Source organism: Megascapheus bottae, chromosome 2, assembly GCF_031878675.1.
Source record: "Megascapheus bottae isolate mThoBot1 chromosome 2, mThoBot2.hap1, whole genome shotgun sequence".
NCBI lineage: Eukaryota > Metazoa > Chordata > Mammalia > Rodentia > Geomyidae > Megascapheus > Megascapheus bottae.
In genome coordinates, this window is record NC_143510.1 from 69014983 (window position 1) to 69037443 (window position 22461).

General features: G+C 33.4%; 1 protein-coding gene across 16 annotated transcripts in view; it reads right to left on the bottom strand.

The window, feature by feature from the left end:
• The window catches only part of Ppfia2 (PPFI scaffold protein A2), a 295042-nt gene that overhangs the window by 30888 nt on the left and 241693 nt on the right, over window positions 1-22461 (bottom strand). For all 16 annotated transcript variants that reach the window (XM_090328326.1, XM_090328325.1, XM_090328319.1 and 13 more), the window contains 3 exons: window positions 22068-22198; window positions 19867-20021; window positions 13099-13192 (listed from right to left, as the gene is read on the bottom strand). In XM_090328326.1, the coding sequence (XP_090184452.1) occupies window positions 13099-13192; window positions 19867-20021; window positions 22068-22198 (380 nt within the window). The remainder of the gene's footprint in view (window positions 1-13098; window positions 13193-19866; window positions 20022-22067; window positions 22199-22461) is intronic.

Below are 22461 nucleotides of genomic sequence, written 5' to 3' on the forward strand. Positions count from 1 at the left end.
ATTCTAAGACTTTCCCAGGAAGAATTACTTCTCTTACACAAAATTAAAACTTGCATATACTCTTATTGTTCTGACTATACTTTTCATTTAAAGTGAGTAACATTACTTAAGTACTTTCAATAAATGATATTACTATTTAAGACCATGTTATAGTAGAGAATTATCTAGAGTTCTCTTTTGTTAATTTGAAAAACTTCAAATTCTTGTGAAATACAATACAATGGTTTTAAAGGGTGAAGGTTCCAGATGCAAATTAATTATTGAGCATCATGTTAAAAGCTAGTATACATTTATTGAGCAACTATTCTAAGTAATTTATATGTTATCTATCTATCTATCTATCTATCTATCTATCTATCTATCTATTTATCTATCTCTTAACTTGTTTCATCCTCATAACACTTCAGTGAGATGTGCTCTGAATCACATTAGTATATGCTGAGGACACAACAATAGAGGCCGTGTGAAATTATAGAGCCAGTGAATGGCAGAGCAAAAATTTTCAACCTCCACAACTTGTTCACAGAGTCATACTGCCCTTTAGCTAACTGAGTTCTTTGAAACTGTATAACTGCAAAAGGAGAATAATAGCACCTTTCTCATGTGAGCACAAAAATGAGGAGCATCCCATCTTTTCCTATGGCTTCATTATTTTTAGAATCACCATACACTTATGTGACTATCTGGTTCATGGTTAAGGTTCATATCAACTACTGTCACATGTGTCAATGCACAATCTTATTTTTGAAAAGGAACATTGACTTTTTCATTGTCTATCGATAGACAACTTCTTGAACAAATGAATACTGTTGTAGTTTATATAATTGAAATGGAAAAGTTGACCATGAAGTTGTTTATTTTCAGTTCAATTGGTTTTTTTCATGACTGCCTGCAATGTAGTCTTTCTCTGGTTGAAAAATTACCTTTGTGGCTTTATTGGTGTACTGCTGCATATAACAAGTACATAATTATTGATAATTCCAGAAGAAATATGTGAATTGATTTAAAAATGTATAAATCCAAAGGTTTTGACAGTTGAACCTATTCTAATATAATTTCCAGGGAATAAATCTCTCTCGTGCAATATCACTTTACATGATTACTATGTATAGAACCTTCCTTGTATCATTAAAATCCCACATGTAAGAGGATAAATAGAACATGATCTTACTCAAATGTCAGCTACAAATGAGCTTTGTTACAACAGATGTGGTAGCACTTCCTTGCAATCTCAGAATCCAGGATGTGAGATGGAGGTAGAATTGGTAGAACTGGATTTCATGCTGGTCTATAATAAGCTTATTAAAATCCCATCATTCTGGAATACATACTTGTTGTCAATTCTCTTAATTCTTTAAAATTAAACTAGTATGAACAACTAGCTGAAATTCTGGTCAGCAAATGTGAACGAAATCTTGTTCCATGGAAACTGAAAACATCTCTAAGCTGAAAAAGTACTTCTTACTTAACATAATTATTCTAAACAAAACTATGTCACAAATCTCAATCAGCTGCTTCAGAACACTGATTACCTAAATATATGTATTTAGCACCACAAAATTCAGTTTTAAATTCAACATTAAGGTTGATTGAGAGCATAACATTCTGTAATTTTGTGTGTGCAAGTGTGCACATCCTGTTACTTCATATTTTCACATTCAGCAACAATATACAAAAATCCACGACACATTTGAAAAGTAGTGTTTTATCTAGACTCCAATAACACACACAGGACTGCTCGATTTGAAAGAAATTGATTACTTTATGTCCTCAGTTCATTCACATTAAAATTTTTCCTTTTTACTCAAGCTATACTGAAATGTAGGGCATACTCTCAGGAAAAAAAATTAGAAATTAAAGTAGAGATTTACATACTTATCTTCTTCAATTTAGTTGAATTTAATTATTTTCAAAGCCAATAAAAAGATGTAAAAGCATATACACAAATGTGATTAAGCAATGCAATTACTCATGCTGTTATTTAAAACTAAGGATCCTGTATTACTTTCCATTAGACAATTTGAGTTTTGCAAGACCCTATGAGCTGCACTTTCCGATAGTAATTGAGGACTTACTGGAAAGCAATGGTAAATTTTCAAACTTATGAGGCTATCAGTTAGATTGCTAAGTGCTTCATCTAATTTTCAGATGTCTTTCACTCACTTTGAGTTGACAACCTCTGTGTTTTTGAGGTTATATATTCTTTTGCTTTCATTGGTGGGGAGCAGAGAGTAGAAAATAATACCAGCAAGCACAGAAAATACTGAGGACTACAAGGGGATGCAATAATCAAGTGGGAGAAGTGGGATTTTTAATTCAGTCTTGTTTTGAATTCCTAATTAAGTGACACAGGTAGCTCAGACATTCCCAAGTCACCTTCACCGTGTTTGTGGTATGGTTCTCGGACATTCTTCCTTCCTAATCTTTATTCTAGTGACTGTATTAGTGAAGTAATTTTGAGATATGATGCTTCAATTAAGTACTAAGAGCATGTATGTGCAAGACAACTCAAAATTCACTTTTAGAATACAGGCAATGATATCAGTGTCTTACCGCCATTTATTACAAGGAATTATTCTTTTATCTCTTTCTTTTTTAAAAAAAAATTGTTTTTGCCAGTCCTGGGCTTGAGCTCAAGGCCTGAGAACTGTCCTTGGACTTTCTCAAGGCTAGAGCTCTACCACTTGAGCCTCAGCACCACTTTGGGCTTTTTTTCTATGTATGCTGTACCGAGGAATTGAACCCGGGTCTTCGTGCATGCTAGGCAAGCACTCCACCACTAGGCAAAACTCCCGGCCCCTCTTTTTTACTCTTTCAATATTTTATTCAATAAAGGATTGTGAGACTAATTTTATTTTCCTGGCAATTTTAATTAACCAGTTAACCATGGAATGCTAATGAAACTTGAAAGCTATCAGAAAATAGAAAATCAAATGTACAGGATGACATGAAAATGGTGTTTCAAAATTCTAAAACTGAGAGTATTATTATTTCTTTTTGAAGTAGAAGTTTATAACATTCATTTGGCGAAGTCTCACTGTCTAGCATTCCAAACAAAACTCTAACAGCATCTCATCGGAGCTCTCCTTATCTCATAAATTATCATAACTGAAGCAAATATTGTCATGTTAGATATTATTGGTAATAGCAACTAGATATTAAAAATTAAATTAGAAAGAAACTACAAAAATACTAATCAATAAAATGTATATAACCTTGTATTACTCTATAAAATGCTCATAAATCCAGTAGCAATTCTCTTCATTCTCTTCCATTCACATCTCACTGGAGCCATTTCATTTATGAAAAGGGAAGTGGTTTTAATCTAAAAGTAGTACCTCTTTCCTCCAGTACAAAATGTTTTAATGAGCTCACCATGCTGCCAATGCAAAAATCTAGCTATGTAAATGTTTGATAAACGTTATTTCATTTTATACCTTGAAACTCAATTTGTTTTAGGACTTGATGATAGCCTCTAGCTTTGTCCTGAGGAGGAATTTTAAATTAAAACTGCTATCTGAGAGATATGGATTCTTCTTTACTTAATATTTAAAATTTAACCAGCAGAACAGGAAGTAGTGTGATGAATACATATTTAGCCAAAAATCAAATATTGCTTTGGCTTCCCTAAGTGTACAAGTTTTGTTGGGAAAACTCAACATTTGACCTCTTCTAAATGAGTGCAGTTTCTGTAGTTAGTAAGTAAGTTTATCCCCTGAATAGAATATGCGGAGAGCTGAGCCACAAGCCATAGAGAAAGCAGGTTTCATCATGCAACACAGTGGGCACTAACAAATCCTGTGACTATCAGTGATTTATGACTGTGTGTCCTCCACTAGCTCTTGAGGAATGTCTTGAGAACTAGGGAAAATAAACTCTGAAAATGTCTTTGGACGCATATCTAATAGAATCAAAGAAACAGACATTCCTGAAAGGCCAATGTAAGTTTTTGAATTTTGAATATTTCTCTGAACCAATGATTCCTTTTTTCCCCCTGTGTGTAAATGAATACACATGATGATTTTTACTTTAGGTCAGAGGCAGTGCAGCTTGTGTCACAACCGAAAAGAGAAAACACTACAAATAAAAGAAAAAGATGGTGCTGAAAATCACCATGTTCAGCAGCCATTGTGTGCCAACTTACCCAGATGTGCTTTTCATGAGATGGAGAAGGATGGATGGAAAAGAAAAGCACACAAATGTTAATGGATACATTTCAATCCAAAGAAAGCCATGGAATAAAAGAAAAGCATTATTTCAGATGTGAGAATTCTCAGATATGAGAATGACATGGTGCTTTTGTTTCCTCTTCTTATTAATGACACCATGATACACATACTCACTGTGTCAAAAACAGTGGTAATCATTGACCAATAAGTCTATCTTCAGCATGAGCCACTCTGAAACATGCATGGCCACATTTTCCCAGCCTCTAGTATATCCCAGGAGAAAAATCAGGGTACTTTGGTAAAGAAGATTCTTTACCTCTGGCCTCATCTGTTATTTTACAATTAGAAACAAATGGTTTCTGAATGGCACTTGGATTTTTAAGTAGCAATAGGAGACTACTGCTAAATTTCAAGAAAAGCCAAGACCTCTATAAAAGGCAGCTTCACAAAGTAGATAAAGTATTGACTGGTCTGAAGGTTAAACTACCTGGATTCTGACATTCTTCAAAATTGGTCACAGTTCTTAGTGAATTGGGGCTTCAAGCCTCTAAACATTATTTAGGAACAAAAATAAAATTTCAAAGTCCAATCCAAGTTCAGATATGTTCTACTTAAACAAGTGCTGCAATAATAATTATGTTGTAAATATGTATGTGCCAGCAATAAGAACAGGAAGAAATGAAAAAGAATTGGATAGCTTTTCTGGTCTTACCCCATTACCTTGTCCTCGATTTGAACTGGAAAAAATAAATGTTAAGTCTGTGCCAATCATGCTACTTTCAGAAGAAATACTTATTTATTTGAACATGTGTTTGTAAATGTTGCTTTTCTTTGAAAAAATAATGAGCTAGATCAATTCATTAACATTACCAGAAACCATTGCAAAACACACTGACTCCACAGATTCTTTGGAAGTGCCAACTTATTCCCCGGGATGTAGTAGAAGCATTGAGAAAATCTGGAAGTTAAATAATTCAACAACAAAAAAAGCAATGGGAGTATTGCTTATAATTTCTACATAAGCATAATAGGCTAATTTTTTGAGAAAAGAAACTGTTACTACAACTCATAAAAAATGTTCTCCCCAACAAAATATAAGGCATAATTTTTTTGCGCATAGAGATTAGACACATTAGAGCATTTTCTTTTGTATTACACAATTGTTATATAGAAAAGCTTGGCGTGCAATGAAACACCCTGCACATGCCTCCTCTAAAGGTATTCATTCAGAGAAACCATTAATTTTTAACAAAATGAGCACTTGGGAAGAATGCATATTATTTGGCCTTAGCTCTAGAACAGTTGTGGAAAGCTCTTTAAAATTTCACATAAACAGCAATATAAGTCCTGAAAAAACTGTCACCATAACATCAAAGAAATTCAAGTCATATTTTTCATATCATAAACAGTACAGATAAAATATTAAGCACTTGTCTAACTAATCCTAGCTACTCAGAAGGTGGAGATCTGAAGATTATGGTTCAAAACCAGTTTGGGCATAGTCTGTGAGACTCTTATCTCCAATTAACCACCAGAAAACCAGTGTTGGTGCTGTGACTCAAGTGTAGAGCACTAGCATTGAGCTAAAGATCTCAGGGACAATGCCCAAGCCCAGAGTGCAAGCCTCATGACCAGCAAAAAAAAAAAAAAGCAAAAATTAAGAACATAGGAATCATTTTTTTCAGTTTTTTTAAAAAAATTTCAAATGCTTCTTTTGCCACAAAAATCCCTGAACTCTATTAGAAGTTCCCAAAAAAAGGAAACACTGGAGCTTTCCAGGACAATTGCTCAAAAGAATTGAGGCCATTTTCTACAATGATGGAAATAATCTCTAGCCTATAAGTATCTAGGAATCTGTTTAATAAAATTATTTAATTCAATATGTACACAGTGAAATCTTCTTAATTCATTACTTTCTACCGACAGAACACCTACCAATAAAATATGTGCTTAATAAAATGTAAAATAAATTACTTTAAAAAATCAGGAAGCTGGGCACTGGGTAGTGCACGCTTGTAGTCATAGCTACTTAGGAGGCTGAGATCTGAGGATCATGATTCAAAGTCCATGAGACTCTTATTTCCGGTTAATCAGTGGAAGTCTAACTGTGGCTCAAATATTAGAGTGCTAGCCTTGAGCAAAAAGAGTTCAAGGACAGCACCCAGGCCCTGAGTTCAAGCCTCACATCACACTCTACAAAATAACAACAAAAAAAACAAACAATGAAATCCCACAGGAAACACAAATTTGGAAGGCATTACTCAAAGCTCTATTATCTTGGTAGTCTCAATTTGTGCAAGATTTCTTGTACAGATTTATGCCAACTTTTATACCACTTAAGCAACTCCTGCATTTCCATAGTCAATGAATTTAAATCCATTCTGAGCAGCTAGCTCATTTTAAATATTAAGCACATTAGCTCATGGCTTTCAAAAGTCTGTTTTGCAGAATACAAAAAAAAACTACTTTCATAAAGAGCTTTCACAATTACAGAAATACAAACTGCACATAAGAGGTGAAGTGTATTTGCAGAGAAGTTCTTCCTATGAATAAAGTATTTAAGATTTCGGTTCATAAAACTTAACACACTCTTTTCCACAAACGTACATTGACATCATTTCTCCTTTGCCAACTGTCAAGATTAGGATAACAGGAAGACAGTTCTTTTCAAGATTAAATATTCTTCAATTGAAATTCACTGTTCCGAATAGCAAAATAATTTTTTTGCTAAAGAACAGACTATATTACTAACTAATAAAACATATCCAGTTATTGCCAAACTTTGGTGGTGTTAGCATATATTCAGATATGAATATTATCAGCTAATATATATATAATATTTCAAATGGGAATCTTAAACCTTTAAATTGTCTCCCTTTTATCTTCTGGATCTTCTAACAGATCAATGCAATGTTTTGGTTTTCTGTTTGTTTGTTTGTTTGTTTGGTGGATCATAGGGCTTGAACTCAGTCTGGGTGTTGTCCCTGAGCTCTTCAGTTCAAGGCTATAACCTACCTCTGGGCCTGGGCACTGTCCCTGTATCTTCAGCTCAAGGCTACTATGCTTGAGCCAAGCCCCATTTCCTGTTTTCTAGAGGTTAGTTGGAGATAAGAGTCTCAGGGCTGGCTTTGAACCTTGATGGTCAGATCTCAGCCTTCTAAGTAGCTAGGGTTATGGGCGTGAGCAACCACACCTGGCTCAATGCAATGTTATCTCTTCATAAACTTATGAACTTAGGCTCTGAAATTGCAGATAAGAAGAAATAAATTCTGTGAGTTTCATATGTGGCATACAATTGATTTCTTGCTTTGTAAGCTTGATTATAGATAGTAAAAATCCAATTGAGATTGGCTGATGCATTTTAAAATGCATTCTATGCCTGAGGCCTTAAACAATCCAGTGGATAATTGAGTTCTGAGATATACACTCTGTACCTCTGTGCTCCATTCTTTCTCCTATGTGAATGAAAACAGTGGATTCTGCCACAAAGTCTCAAGAAAACTAAGTCAAAAGGTAAATTAATGGAACATTGACTCTCCTGTTCAATAAGATTATTGTGCAGTCATTACATAAAACAAATGTTCTTATCATTACTGTATAAAAATGAGGATGAAATAAATGCATAAAAATACAACAGAAGATAGGAGTAATCATAAGCAAAAAGTAGACACAAGGAATGTTAAAACCACATCAAACACTAGTTGGGAAGAAAGGACCACCACATAAAGTGGGAATTTATGAGCTATGCAAGACATTTCATCCTAGCACTTCTGAGAACACACATAGAAAACATTTTTGTGTAGAAAAAAGATGTTTACTACAATGTATGTAGCTTTTAGATGAAAAAAACGCATTTGATGCTTTTACCATACGTCTTACAAATAGACTTCTGGTGTGCATTCATTTATAAGTTAAATTTGGCAAACATACACTTAATAAATATTTATTGTGGATTTTGTGAAGTTTTTTGATACCTTGGAGTATGAATATCTGCAGTGACATTTATTCTGCTTAGAGATATGCACACTCAACCTTCCAAATGGCAAAGATTAAAAATGTAGAATCTCAAAACATTAAAGATTATGCACTGAAAGAGACCCTAAGGATTGTGAGGAGAATAAATTAACTGTCTACAGAGCTTCACTTTTATGCCTTTGAAGCTCTAGCATTAAGATGCACTAGTTCTGATTAACTGTGACTACCATGTTCCCAGAATGAAACGGCTTCTCTAGAGAGGATGCTGATGAAAGCAGAGGTGGGATGTTAATTTCATTTTAATGATGTTGAGGTATTGATTCACGTAGGAACTCCATTTATCACTGTTATCCTTGTACAAGCATGTAGAAAATTCCAGCATATAATATCATCAATATTATCACTCAAGATTGAAAGTGATAACTTACTCAGTATATTCAAATGTCTGGTCTTTCAGTTCAATTGCTAACTTACAGAGATTTCAGCATATCTTTTTACTAAAAAAAGACATAATTTGTATAAAAGGAGGAGACAATCTGGTTGATGGTGACTCACGCCTGTAATTATAACTACTCAGGAGGCTGAGATATGAGGATTGCAGTTCAAAGCCAGTCCACACAGGAAAGTGTGTAAGGCCTAGGCACTGTTTTTGAACTTTCTTGAGGCTAGAGCTTTACCCTTGAGCCACAGCACCACCTCTGGCTTTTTCTGTGTATGTGGTAATCAAGGATTTAAACCCGGGGCTTTATGCGTGCTAGGCAAGCTCTCTATCTCTAGACCAAATTCCTAGCCCTAATATTTTATTTTAGGTAAAGGTAAAGGTAAAGGTAAAGTTAAATTTATCTCAATGAATGTTAGAAAACTATGATTGAAAGCTTTTTCTGTGTCAGATAACTTTTGTTAGAATTTTGCTACTCCAGAAAGTCATGTACGTGCATATGCACAAAATACACACACACACACACACACACACACACACACACACACACACACATACATTTGTTATATATATGAGCTCTGTTGTAAAAGTATCATGAGGAAAAGGTAACATCTTAATCTCTAACCAGAAAGGTTCTCTTTTTTAAATCATCAAATAAATTCTGTGTCCAGAAATATATACTTATTGGACTATAAAGTACATAAATCTAGACTCTACATAAAATTCATAGAAATTGAACTTGACTTAAAAATTTATTTTTTGTTAGACTAACCCATGTAAGTTTCTGGTCTTGATGTTATTTCTGTTATTTATTGCTGTTTCTTTTTAAATTTTAATTTTTTGTGGTTGCTTTTAATGAACTATCCTAGTTCTTGTAGTTTTAGGTGTCTTTTTGTTCTTAAAAGGTTGGAGAGCTGAGACAAGAATGCAAGTTCTAATAGACAAGAACAAAAGGAAAGTGATGAAATTCTCAGTTGGTTTGCCTTAGAAAGGGAAAAATGTTTTTTGTTAAAAAGGAAAAGATATCTGCACTCCATTAAAATTAGACATAGAAAAAGGAATAGGTCCTTGTGTCAAGATACCACCAGAGGGAGCTCACACTGAGAAAATTAAAGAATAACAACTTTAACATGGAGACTACATATAAAGGATAAATTGTAAATTGTTTTCTCCTCACATTTTAAGAGAGCTACACCAGGTGGCTATAAAGAAGAAAAGAAGAGAGAGGGGGAGGGGAGAGATACAGAAGGGGAGAGAAAGAGAGAAAGATAGAGACACAGAGAAAGGGGGACAGAGAGAGAAACAGGGAGAGGAAGAGGGAGAGGGGGAGGGAGAGAAAGAACTTGGTCAAATTTGAAAGGGAAGACAAAACATAATCCAAAATTTTCAAAGACTGCTGCCTGGGTAAGTTTCAAGTTTGCCACAATTATTATAGGTATTAATTATATTTTGTATAATCCTGACAGAGCAAAGGATGGGGTTACAGGTAAAAATTAAAGCAAAAATAAGCTTAAATTAGATTAGGTAGAACAGCTTGTACATAGGTTAGACATTTCTAACAACTTCTGTTGGAAAAATAGGCAAGGAGACATGCAGAAAAGAGTTTCTTGACAAATGAGATTTTTTTTCAGATCCAGTGTTACTAATTATTTATTTCCTATGAGAGGAATAGGCAAAACTAATGCCCATAGCAGAAATGAAAGGAAAAGTAGGATTAAAATAGAAACACATATTTTATAACAGTTCTCACCTATGCATGCTAAATTTTCCAGATGGTAAGTATACTTCCAATGACACCTTTGTTTGAGACTGCCAACATTATAAGTCTCTAAATTTTGCAAAAATCAGGAATGTCTCAGAGGTTGCTCTTGAAAATTATTCTTCCCAGTATGGTTTGTAATTGTCATAAGTAGCACCTCTAGAGAAGGTTTCTCTCAATTAAACTTAAGGTACAGATTGTTAATTCTAGATAACTAATATTCTAGCAAAGTTTAAAAGTAAGGTTTTTTTCCCTAACTCTGCTTATTTCCAGAAACAGAAGAATATGAGACATGAAATAGTAGATACTGAACAGTTTTAAGTGAAGTCTTGAAATATTTGTGAATTGCTAGATGGAAAGTAGATGTAATACAGAAACAGTACTTGTGACTCTTTATAAAAAAACAGATAGTTTAAGATTTTTAAAGTACTTCTCCACTTACTGTTTTCATTTTAAATAAAATAGTTTAATGACATAATCTTAAAAGATGTCCAGTAAATATGAAAATCAAAGATTAGACTATATTTAAAATATAATAAAATAGGATATAGTGTCTCTTACAAAAAGAAAACTGGGATTGCTTAAATGAAATTATAGATGTAAGAAGGTTTGTAAGCAAGCTCTCAATTTTAAGATCCATTAAAAAATAAAATTTGAAACCATGTATTTTAGGAGTGATTTGTCTATCTAATGAAATGCATATGAAAACATATCACATTCTAATAACAGGAACAAAGAGGTATCATGTTAAGAAAACTCTGAATAATTGTAATTTATTTATATGTCTCATGAAAATAGTTGTATATTTATGGTTCTAGAATTTATCTTATTGAATAGCCAAAAACAAAAACAAAACAGGAAAATACTTTGTTTTTTTATTTGACTCTGCCTTTCCCCTTGTTGGCATTATTAATTTATATACCATCATTTTCTAGGAAGTAATTATTTTAAGAAATGTTAGCAGTTGCACTTAGTACTTTAATACAAATGACAAGTGTTCCATTTAATTCATTTCATAAATACATCTTTACAAAACATGTGAAACAAAACACAGTCAGATCTTCAAAGTGAGTATACAACTAAAATAAAGTTTGGACTGTAAAATTACTTAGGAAATAATAACTTATTTTACACATTTGATAGATCAGCCAAGAGAATATAAATTTAATAATACCTAAAGCTGAAATATTGCATTTTAGATGATTTCATAAGTAAAATATCCAACTTTAAGTAGCTGTTAAAAGGGTAAACGTGGCATATTAAAACAACCAATAAATGATTCTGTGTCTATATCAGTGTAAACCATGTGTACAATTGTGAAAGCTGTCATATCGACATCATTGGCCAATTTTCCTTTGGGAAAATTAGGGACTGTATCTTCAATATCCAGGCTTGGCTTTAATTTTTCCTATTTCTTTCAATTTGTAATTAAATAATTAGAAAACTCTCTTGAAGAATAAGTTACTTGTTTTCTTCTTCACAGAAAGCTATATTCTTTTTTTGTGTGTGGGGCTTGAACTCTAGGCCTGGACATTGTCCCTGAAGTCTTCAGCTCCAGGCTCAGAGCCTCAGAGCCACTTCCGGTTTTCTAGTGGTTAATAGGGCATAATGATCCTCAGATCTCAGCCTCCTGAGTAGGGAGGATTACAGGCATTAGCCAACACACCTGGCAAAAAAGCTATGCTCTTAAATATAGAATTTCTTCATTTTACTAAGCAAAAATAAAATCTTGAACAAATTTTGATGTTTTAATGTATTTTGAGTGATTAGTAACTATAAAAGAAACTATTTGTCATTGAATATAACTGAGCAATAGATTTTATTCATGAAATAGTATTTTAAGATATTTTTCTCCTCTCTAGAATTCTGTAAATCTGGATGTATATATGTACACATATGTCTATATAGAGTAACAGATTAATAAACAAGATAGTGGGATGTTCTGCAACTAGTAAGTGCACCTTTTCTAATACTCACAAAAATCTACAAGTCAAGCATAAGGGAAAATATGTGAAGATAATTAATAATACTGCATGTTATCACCGTAAGGCTTATCTTCTGAAGAATGATGACTTAGGCCATAAATATTCTTTCTTAGAGAAATTTGAAAAACAGAAAAATTATATAATAAATATTTGAGAATGGAAAAAAATGGAAAACTAAACAATAGATTCTGGATCGATGAAAATTTTTGCTTTTAAAGAAAAAATTCTAGAGCTACTATTTTGTCTCCAAATGTTACTATGTCTCCTGAAAATATGTTCTTTATGGGCTCATTTGCTTTCCAACAACTGTTGAAACTACAACTTGCCAATTTTGTAAGACATCTAAATGTTCCATATTATAAATGTGAATGAAGACAATCAGTTTCCTGACAGATGTAAAACAGTCTGCTGTGAGTCTAAAATAAGTTTATATTTAATCAGAGAAACAGTTCTCCACTTTAACACCCTATTATAAAGAGTAAAACTTAGTCTGGAGAAAAAAATACAAAGTTAGATAGCTTGTTTTCTTGAGTTCTAAAATAAATGTTATGGTCACTTACAAGAAATGGTCCTTTATCAGCTGAGGATTTTTCTACTCATTTTAAAATATAGCTTATTAAATTAATAAAACATGAGCATTTTCATTTTCGATAATGCTAGGAAAACACTGGTATAGGATTATTTTGTTTCCAATTAATCTCTTCATAATTACCTGTAAACTATGAAAAAATATTAGTATGAGAAGAAAAAAAATAACTTCTCCAAACCTACTTTTTCTTTAGTCTTCTGTCCTTTTCAGCTTGAGTTCCAAGTTTGCCCAGTCCCAGAGATTCTTGAGCTGCAGCTTCTGTCTCCATAAAACCTCCTGTGAAGGAGTAACTATTCAGATTAATCCATTCACATTCTATCATTCTAAAATTATATTCTTAAAAGTTTATTTGATAAAAGCCATATAATGAGTGATTGTTGTCCTTAATGTACTATGTTATCTCTCATCTCTTTTGCTGTCCCTTGGTTATCTCATATTGTTACAGTATTTCACTTTGTTGTCTGATATATTGGATAAATGCGTATTTGATTATTTGAAATTGGATAGGTAAGGGGGGAAAACAAGATGACGGGTGGAGGTGGGGGGGAGGGAAATGGGGACCAAGACATGAGAAAGGGTATCAATGTATGTGAAGAAATGCACCTTCTGCTGGTGAATATAATGTAACCCTTCTATTAATTACAATTAAAAAATATGAAAAAAAAGTTTATTTGAGCTGGGCACAGTGGCTCACACCTGTAATCCTACCTACTCAGGAGGCTGAGATCTGAGGATGAAGGTTCAAAGCCAGCCCGGGCATGAAAGGACCCGAGACTCTTATCTCCAATTAACCTCTAGAAAACAGGAAGTGGGGCTAGGCTCCAGGGTAGGGCACTAGCCTAGAGCTGAAGAGCTCAGGGACAGTGTGCAGGCCAAATTCAAGAGCCATGACCCACAAAAATAAAGAGAAAGAAAATAATAATAATATGGTCCCTGGATTGGGTTTCGGTTTGATTTTTTAAGCTTTCTCCAAAAGCTCCTGTTTAGAAAATACTTTTTTGCTTAAAAAAATAAAGAATATTTTAATTGGCAACAATATTATTAGCATGAAGTATATGAAGATAACAATATTATTAGCATGAAGTATATGAAGAAAACATTTATATGTATTAAATATAGACATAACACTTTCACAGTATGATTATTTCAGCCCAGAATTCAAAATGTATCATTGATTATAAATTAACATTTGTAAGTGTGAAATGAAAATTTATATATTTGGAATGCTTTTGCTTTCATATTTTATGTATATGTAAAACCATCAAGTCATTGCAAATTAAAAGTACTCTAATTTTAAGTAGACAAAGGTATGGATATATAGTTACTTGAAAGGGATTTAAAGTACAGTTAGCTCAAGTTAAGGGATGCAACTGATATTTTTTAAAAGACTACTTTCAAAATCTCACCAGTTTATCTATAATTAAGAATTATTAAATACAACTTTCACTTATCTTCCATTGCAATGAATATTTTCTTATTTTAATAGTTGTAAGATGATTTTCTTATAGTTTCTCTTCACTAAAATAAAATAGAATATGTTTTTGCTGCTGTTTTCCATAATTTATTTTGATAATTTACAATAGTGGCTGTCATTATGTTATTCAAGTATATATAATTTAATATTGTAGCCTGCTAATCTTATTACTAAAATGCATAACTTTAAGAAAGCATCTTTAATCGAAACATTATTATACAAATCCAATTGAAACTTAAGAGCCAAAATTTATTTTATTCATCATGTACATGTGTAATTAATATTGACATTAATATTTATTATGGAACATTTTCATTAAGTATAAAACACTCACTAGCTGATCAAAATAATACTGGGGAATATTTTCAGATGTGAAATTTTCCATTAAGCACAGTTAGTGAAAATTTTTTTTCTTTATTTCAGCTGTATATTTGTCTTAACATACTTACATAAATTATTATTTATAATTTGCAAGTAACATATAAATGCTCTCTTCAAATAGAACTGAAAGTAAAAGATTCACTTAAAGGTTATAAAATTGTTCATTGGTTCATATATTTTGCTGATGATGGATTGAAAAGACTTATTCATTCAATAAATGATGCAATTTTTCAAATAACAGGTGGTTAGATGAATCAGACTTTAGTATTATTCCAAATAATAAAAAAACTAGGAATTTATAATTTAATTTTTTTTCAAGAACCCAACTTTTTATAGCTAAAGAACATTTATTTTAGCAAACTAATCTGTGGAAGAAAACAAAGAAAATTCTAGTTGTATTTTTCTTTTTTGACAGTCGTGGGGCTTGAGTTCAAGGTCTGGGCACTGTCCTTGGGCTTTCTCAAGGCTAGAGCTCTACCACTTGCGCCATAGTATCACTTCCAGGTCTTCGTGCATGCTAGGCAAGCACTCTACCACTAGGCCAAATTCCAGGCCCCTGTAGCTGTATTTTGAAAGTCAAAATTAGATATTGGTATTTTTCATTTCATGAGTAAAACTATAGAAAAGAAATGAATGATGAAAGTAAAATTACTGAGTCCTCTGAAATGTTTCATTTCCATGTTCTAGAATTGACTCTGTTACCTCCATAACACCAAGTTTATTTTCTCATACTTACCTGAGGATTACTTCAGTTTATAAGCTCTACAACTTAATCTATGGTGATTTTTCTCAATCTGATGAGAGTCTACCTTATTCTTTTTAAGGCATAGTGGATTTATATAACTATGGACACTTCAGGAATATCTTTCATCTGTATTATTATTTTATTCTTCAGCCACATGGGATTTTGAGCACTTGAAATGTGATTAGTTTACTTGAAATGTGACTAGTTTTTGAAAGTTAGCCCACAAACTACGTAATGACTAATTTTAGCAATCAACATTTGTCATTTGGAAATATATTTGACATAGAATTATGCTCATCATAATAATTCTGTGAGATTGGATCATTATATTATACTCTTCATAGAGCCATAAACAGAATTAAAAGTTAATATACAAAACAAAAATTTTTTAACATACCCGTTATTCATTTCAAAGCAATTTGCAAAAGCAGCATTTCTATTTCTTAATAATATATAGACTTATTTTTTTAGGTGCAGGTGTTTGTTGACTTTAGAATTTCATGCTTACCTTGTAGGAACTGTCTTGCTAAAAACATGCTCTCAGTGTACTTTCTGCTTCTGATATTTTTATTTGACTAGGATCTCACACTTATTCCAAATCACCAAAGCAAAAAGAAAAATTTCACCCTGAAGCATAATACCTTGAGCCCTATTATATCTTGAGATAGTCTTTTGGGAGTAGCACAGATTTTTTTCATTTATGACCCCTACCCATATGAGTCATCTGCTAATCAGGTTCTTACAGTGTTGAAATGTGTTAAAAGTTCAAGGGAGAAGGAAGAAGGGCTGACCAGCAACAGAGTGAGCTTTGATTGTGACACTAGAAAGCCTGAAGATGGAATGATTCATATCACTTAGCACCATGGAGTGATGCTTATTTAACCAGGTATTCATTTCTCTTAATTATTTCAGTATTTTTGTCTTCGGGGATGTCGTGAGCCAGTTTGCCAACTGCCTATCCTGGTCTGAAACTGAAGAACTTTGTCAAAGAGGCAATAAGCATAGTCTAACATGGCTATGTATTTTATTTTAACTTTTAAAAATTATATGTAAATACTTGTACAAAGCAATTGGCATTTAACAAAGCAATTTGTGAATACAAAATACATACCTTCATTAATGTCACCCCTTTGAATATTGTCACCCAATCCTCCCCAACCTAACCATTTCTTCACTCTTCTTAATTTTGTAGTATATTTTTGCTGCATTTTCTCCCTCTTCTCTTCCTTTGTTTCCCTCTTTCCTCCTCACCCCACCCTGCCCCCTTCAAATATTCTTTCCCAGTGTTTAATTTGTTGAATTTTGATTTTTCCTTTCAAAGGAATAAAATGATTTGATTTCTCCCTTGAATCTACCGTATTTCATTGAATACAGGTAACAACTTCAATACAACCCAATTCATTTATTTAACCATGCTTAATTTTCTTTTATCTCAAAATAGTTTATTGCCTTCAAATAAAATAAAAAGTCAAGTTAGAGTGTATTCCAACTATTTATTCATAATCAAGAATATGAGGGTCCAGAAACAGTGTTTCCAATTCAGCTGTCCTGATGGGACAGATAAAACAGTAGAAAAAAATCTTAGGAGCCACACATATCTACATATTTTTTCTGCCTGTCTGACTATCTATCATCTATCTATCTCATCTATCTTATTTATCCTGTCTGTCTGTCTGTCTGTCTGTCTATCTATCTATCTATCTATCTATCTATCTATCTATCTATCTTTACTAAAGTTTAAATTTGTACTGCTTCCTTCCTCAGGGAAATATACTGTCTCAGTAAACTGAAAGTGTCTTTGTACCAATAAGTATATTTTAGTCATGTTCCTAAAGACCTTGGGGGGTACTTTGTATTTAGCAAAGTCTTAGCACAAGTTTATTTATTTTAAATGAGAATAAAGACATTGCTTTGAATTATATAATGTTTTTAACCCTCACAATCTGTTCAGTCAGTTTGGGTTTCCTTGCCTTCCTGCTAGCAATTTTTTTCTGGGTGAACTCTTTTCAAGTGAGAAGACAAAGGTAAAAACAGAATTCTTACAGGAAGAGCATAGAGTAGCTCCAGGAAAATGAATGCACAGCATGCTGAAAGGGTTTGGGGTGGAGCAGAAATACACTGTAAGTGAAAGGGAATGAGTAGAAGGGTTTGCGCTGGTATGGAGTATAAAAGAACTTGAAGAGTGATGAAATAAGACTGCAATGATGAAAAAATGAAACAAGGAAACCTATTGGGGTGTCATGAAGATGATTTTGATTGGAATGCTGTGTAAATATGGTGGTTATATAACCATAAAATTCCCAATTGTTTAAGAGAGTTTTGGGATTGTTGTATTTATTTGTACAACTATTTGCATTGACACCAGTATTTTATTACAATACATTTATATGGTTTTATAATTTTCCATATTTTATGTGGTTTTTTCCAAATGTCAATTTATTCATCTGGTGATCTTCCTAACCTTGTTTTGACATATCTATTTCATTTCCATAAAGCTATCTTTTGTTGTATCATAACTTCTGCTTTGCCTTCCTTTTGAAGCAGACATCTCTCATTTCAGATATATTACTTTGGCCCTCAGAGAACATAGTCATAAAATATGACTTGAGTATGTCATCATTGGCTCAGATTTTCTTGGTAGCTAGCATTCAGTGTCCTAAACTGTCATCTGTACTAATTAAAGATACATGTTTCTACACTTTTGTAGTATTTATGTGTATTTCAGATTGTGATACATTGTAAAGTAATTGATAGATGTTAAAAGAGTAGCTCTTGTCAAGCCACTTCATCTTCCTCATCTTGGATGTTAAGGGTAAGGGAGCCAGCGATAAACTATTTGGGGGAAAGAGAAGGATCACAGAGGACATTTTAGTTGTTCCTTTGCAGTGCCAGAATTGAACCCAGGCTCTTACTATATGTTAGGTAGGTGCTCTACTGCTGAGCAGTAACCCTAGCTCAAGTAGTGATTGCTAAACTATTGATTGCCCAAGGGAATAGATGTGAAGGGCTGAATTGCATTTGTGTGTGAACATCAGAAAGAGTACTGGCATGTTCTGCTGCATCCTTGGATGCCACAAGAGTCTAATCTTGGGTTTGAAAAGCTTTCATGATCTTCCTGTTGTACCCAGGACTCACACTCTAGAACAAAATTCAACCTGAAGTGGATACTTTATCCAAAGTCATGGCAAAGTCCTTTTGCTATGCATGCTTTTCTAGTGCTTGCCCATGTGGATATATGTATTTCTTTCTTATTTCCTCTATTCTTATTTGCACTAGAGATATTTTTCTTTTAGTTTTTTGAAAGTTGTTGGTTCACTTTCTGAATGGTTTGGGAAAAATTCCATAGCTAAAAGTTTTGTCCTTGTTTTCCTCATAAGTATGTTTGTTCTTAGCTAAGGACAAAAGTATTTACATGTTAATCTATGCAATTAAGCAAACTTCCTTAGAGCCTGACATGTTGACACACAGTTGTAGACTCAGCTGCTTTAGGAGACAAAAGCAGGAAAATGACTTCAAGATCACCCAGAATAAAGACACTGATGAAACATTGTCTCAAGAAAGCAAAACTAGCTGGGTGTCATGGGCTCATGCCTGTAATCCTAGCTACTCAGGAGGCTCCAAGTCAGTCCAGGCACAAAAGGACCTGAGACTCTTATCTCCAATTAATTTCTAGAAAATGGGAAGTGGGGCTTAGCTCCAGGGTAGGGTGGTAGCCTTGAGCTGAATTGCTCAGGGATAGTGCCCAGGCCAAGTTCAAGCCCCATGGCTCGCAAAAAAGAGAAAAAAAAAAACCAACAAAAAAACAGTGACTGGGGCTATGGTTCCAGTGGTAGAATATCCACCTAGAAAATCAGAAAGGTAATAATAAAAATAAGATAAAAAGTAAAAGCAACAGAACTAGAATTGTGGCTCAAATGGTAAAGAACTTGCTTAGTATATCCAGACCCTAGGCTCACTCCCCAGCATTGAAAAGATAATAGACAAGACTGAATGGCAGTATATGCAATTGCTTTACTGTTGATCTGATTTCTGTATATAACTAAGACATTATTTACTCATACAAATGAGGAAGCCAGTAATCATAGATCACTCACAGAATTGCTGCTTCACAAGTATTAGCACTAAATAATTTCCAGTTGTTATTAACTGAGAAATCAAAGGATTGGAGTCTTTATAAAGTTCTTTCAGGATAACTTGCATTCAGTGTTACTCCACTAAGTTGGATTTAGAAACATAATGTCAGGCAAGGGAAGGCATGGAAAGGAGACAAATGAAAGGAAGATGAACAGTTAGAAGGGACAAAAGCAAGTGGCGATAGTGGGCTGCCAGACATGCACATTGCATACTTACTGAGCTGCCCCAGTCGAGCTTTCTCTTTTTTCCCAAACAAACGTCCTATTGAAGACTTGATTCCTTTCTTTTTGGGGGCTTTGTGCAGGGAGTCTTGGCTGCTGTTAGCACTACCAAGACCAAGGCTTTCAGGCTCAAGAGAGACAGATAAACTACTGCAAAACACAAAAGAGGACAATAGTTCATTTTGGTGCAATAGCCACATCGTACACAAGATTTGCTTCCTTTATAAATGTACAAAAGGAGGAACAAATAGATTTTGAATGTCATTTTGTCCCTCTTCCCAGAGTTCTCTTAAGATTCTGAAATGTAGTTTCCTTAGCATCAGGCTACCTCTCTCCTCATTTTCATTAGGAAAATGTCTTCTTTTTCAAACAGGTTTTCCTCCCCTTTTATTCTTGGTAGGACAACACATAAACTTATGATCTTGAGAGGGTCTAATTTTCTTCATGTTAAATGCAATATTATTTAGTATTTGATACATTGTTTACATCCTTTCATCAGGTTTTATGATGAATTTTAACCACTATAACCAAGAGTTTTTCCTAGAGCTTCTTCTAGCCTACTTTCTTTTTCATACATTTGAGGCCTAATTCTAAAATCATGTATGCCTAGATGATATAATGAATAATTTTCTACTTGTTCATATTTTTGAATTCATAATCTCTAAACTCTGAAGCAGTAACTTTTCATGTTCAAATATACTTGGTTTTGTTATGTGAAATGTATATATGTATATATATACATGTATCATTTTCATAAAATTAATTTAATAATAGTCCAAAGAGAAATATCTGTCTAATCAGACAGCTTCATCTAAAAAGTATGTGCCATTAAAACATTATACTTAAGAGACATTTTTAATTTGTAACATTTACCATTATGTTGTTATAATTATCTCCATAGATAGTGAAATAAATGATACAATAAGAAGACATAAGAAAGTATAAATAGGAAGACAATAAAAAGGTATAAAGTGCATGTTCATAGTATTAAAGGAAAGAAAGGGAATGGTTAAATGTGGATAAAAGAAAGTAGTGGACATAACACAGGGAGGCAGATAACATATGGACCAATATGGTTTTGATCCCATATTATCTCAGTCCCCTGTTCAAATATTGCTTCTTCCCATAATGCCCTTGATGCCTGATGAACCAGTAACAAAACCCAGGGAAGGCACATGCACAAGCTTTTAAGCAATCAGCACAAAGTCTAGAGATATGGAAGAAGTCCCATATTGTAATTACTACTCTTGAGACAGGTGCAATGGACTCCTCTTGGGTCTTCTCTCTTTGAAAAATCTCACTACTTTCATTTCTAAATAAACTTGTATCTACTTTGAACACTATCCTACCTTTAAATTGTGTGTGTGTGTGTGTGTGCGTGTGTGTGTGTGTGTGTGTGTGTGTGTGTGTGTGTTGTAGCTAAGTTTTTTCACTCAAGTCTGGTGCTCTACCACCTGAACTGTTATTCCAATTCTGACTTTTTGGTAGTTAATTGTAGATCAGAATCTAATGGACTTTTCTACACAGACTGCCTTTGAATTGAGATCTTTGAATCTCAGACTCCAGTAGCTTGGATTACAGATGTGAGCCACCAATACATTGCTTAATTTTTTTAATGGCTGAAGGAAAGGAGCTTTTAATCCCTGATTACATGGTATAAGGTACAGGTTAGTATGAAGAGTCATTATAACAGATGAGATATTACCCCTTTGGTGTTTTTCCCTTTAGTGTTTTAAGCAATGTTTTTTTTTAAGTTTAATTATTATTCTAAAAGATTTGGCCTAAAGAGTTGCTCTTTCTGAAACAGAGTACACTTATGTGTCAAAAACAAATGAAAAACAGTCATGGGCATTTCAGAACTTAATTCCTTTTACATTTGCAATTAATATTTAGTCTTTTCCTAAATCCCTTTAGCTTTTTGTTACTATTCTTAAAGTTCTTTCTCCAGCTCAATGACATCATGATATATAATACATAGTGACAAGACTACGATGATATAGTTAATTTCAGTAGTCAAAATTTGATATAAGGATCTAAATTTGGTTTGTAACAAGTTATAAGGAAGCAAGGCAATACAGTGATAGGGTATTATGACTTAAATACAACTTGTATCTAAATATTACAACAATATGTATTAGGACCCTGAGGGATAATGGATATTTCTGAATCCATGTTTGGTGCACTCAGGTGAATTACCTTCGGGCATCATTGTGGTAGGAAGAAGGGAGGGTGTGGGTCATTCGGACGGCTCTGGGTGTAGGGGGAGGTGAGGTTTCACATTTAATTGTTGCTTTGTCCTCCCGGCCATCTTCTTCTACCACTGCAATCTAGAAGAGAAATAGGACTTTCAAATGAAAGATGATTTTCAACTGATATTGATATGAATGGAAGGCCAGGTAATTTGAGTAGCTCCAGTACGAAGACTTGTGGTGAATAATTATTTTCTATACACACCGACATTCTTAAACACTTTGATTTTCATAGCTATTCAAAATTGATCATTCTACAATTAGCAGTTAATGAGCCTGCTACACAAAACTATGGTTCAAAAGTGGATCAATAAACAATAATGAAGAAAGCAACTGTGCAA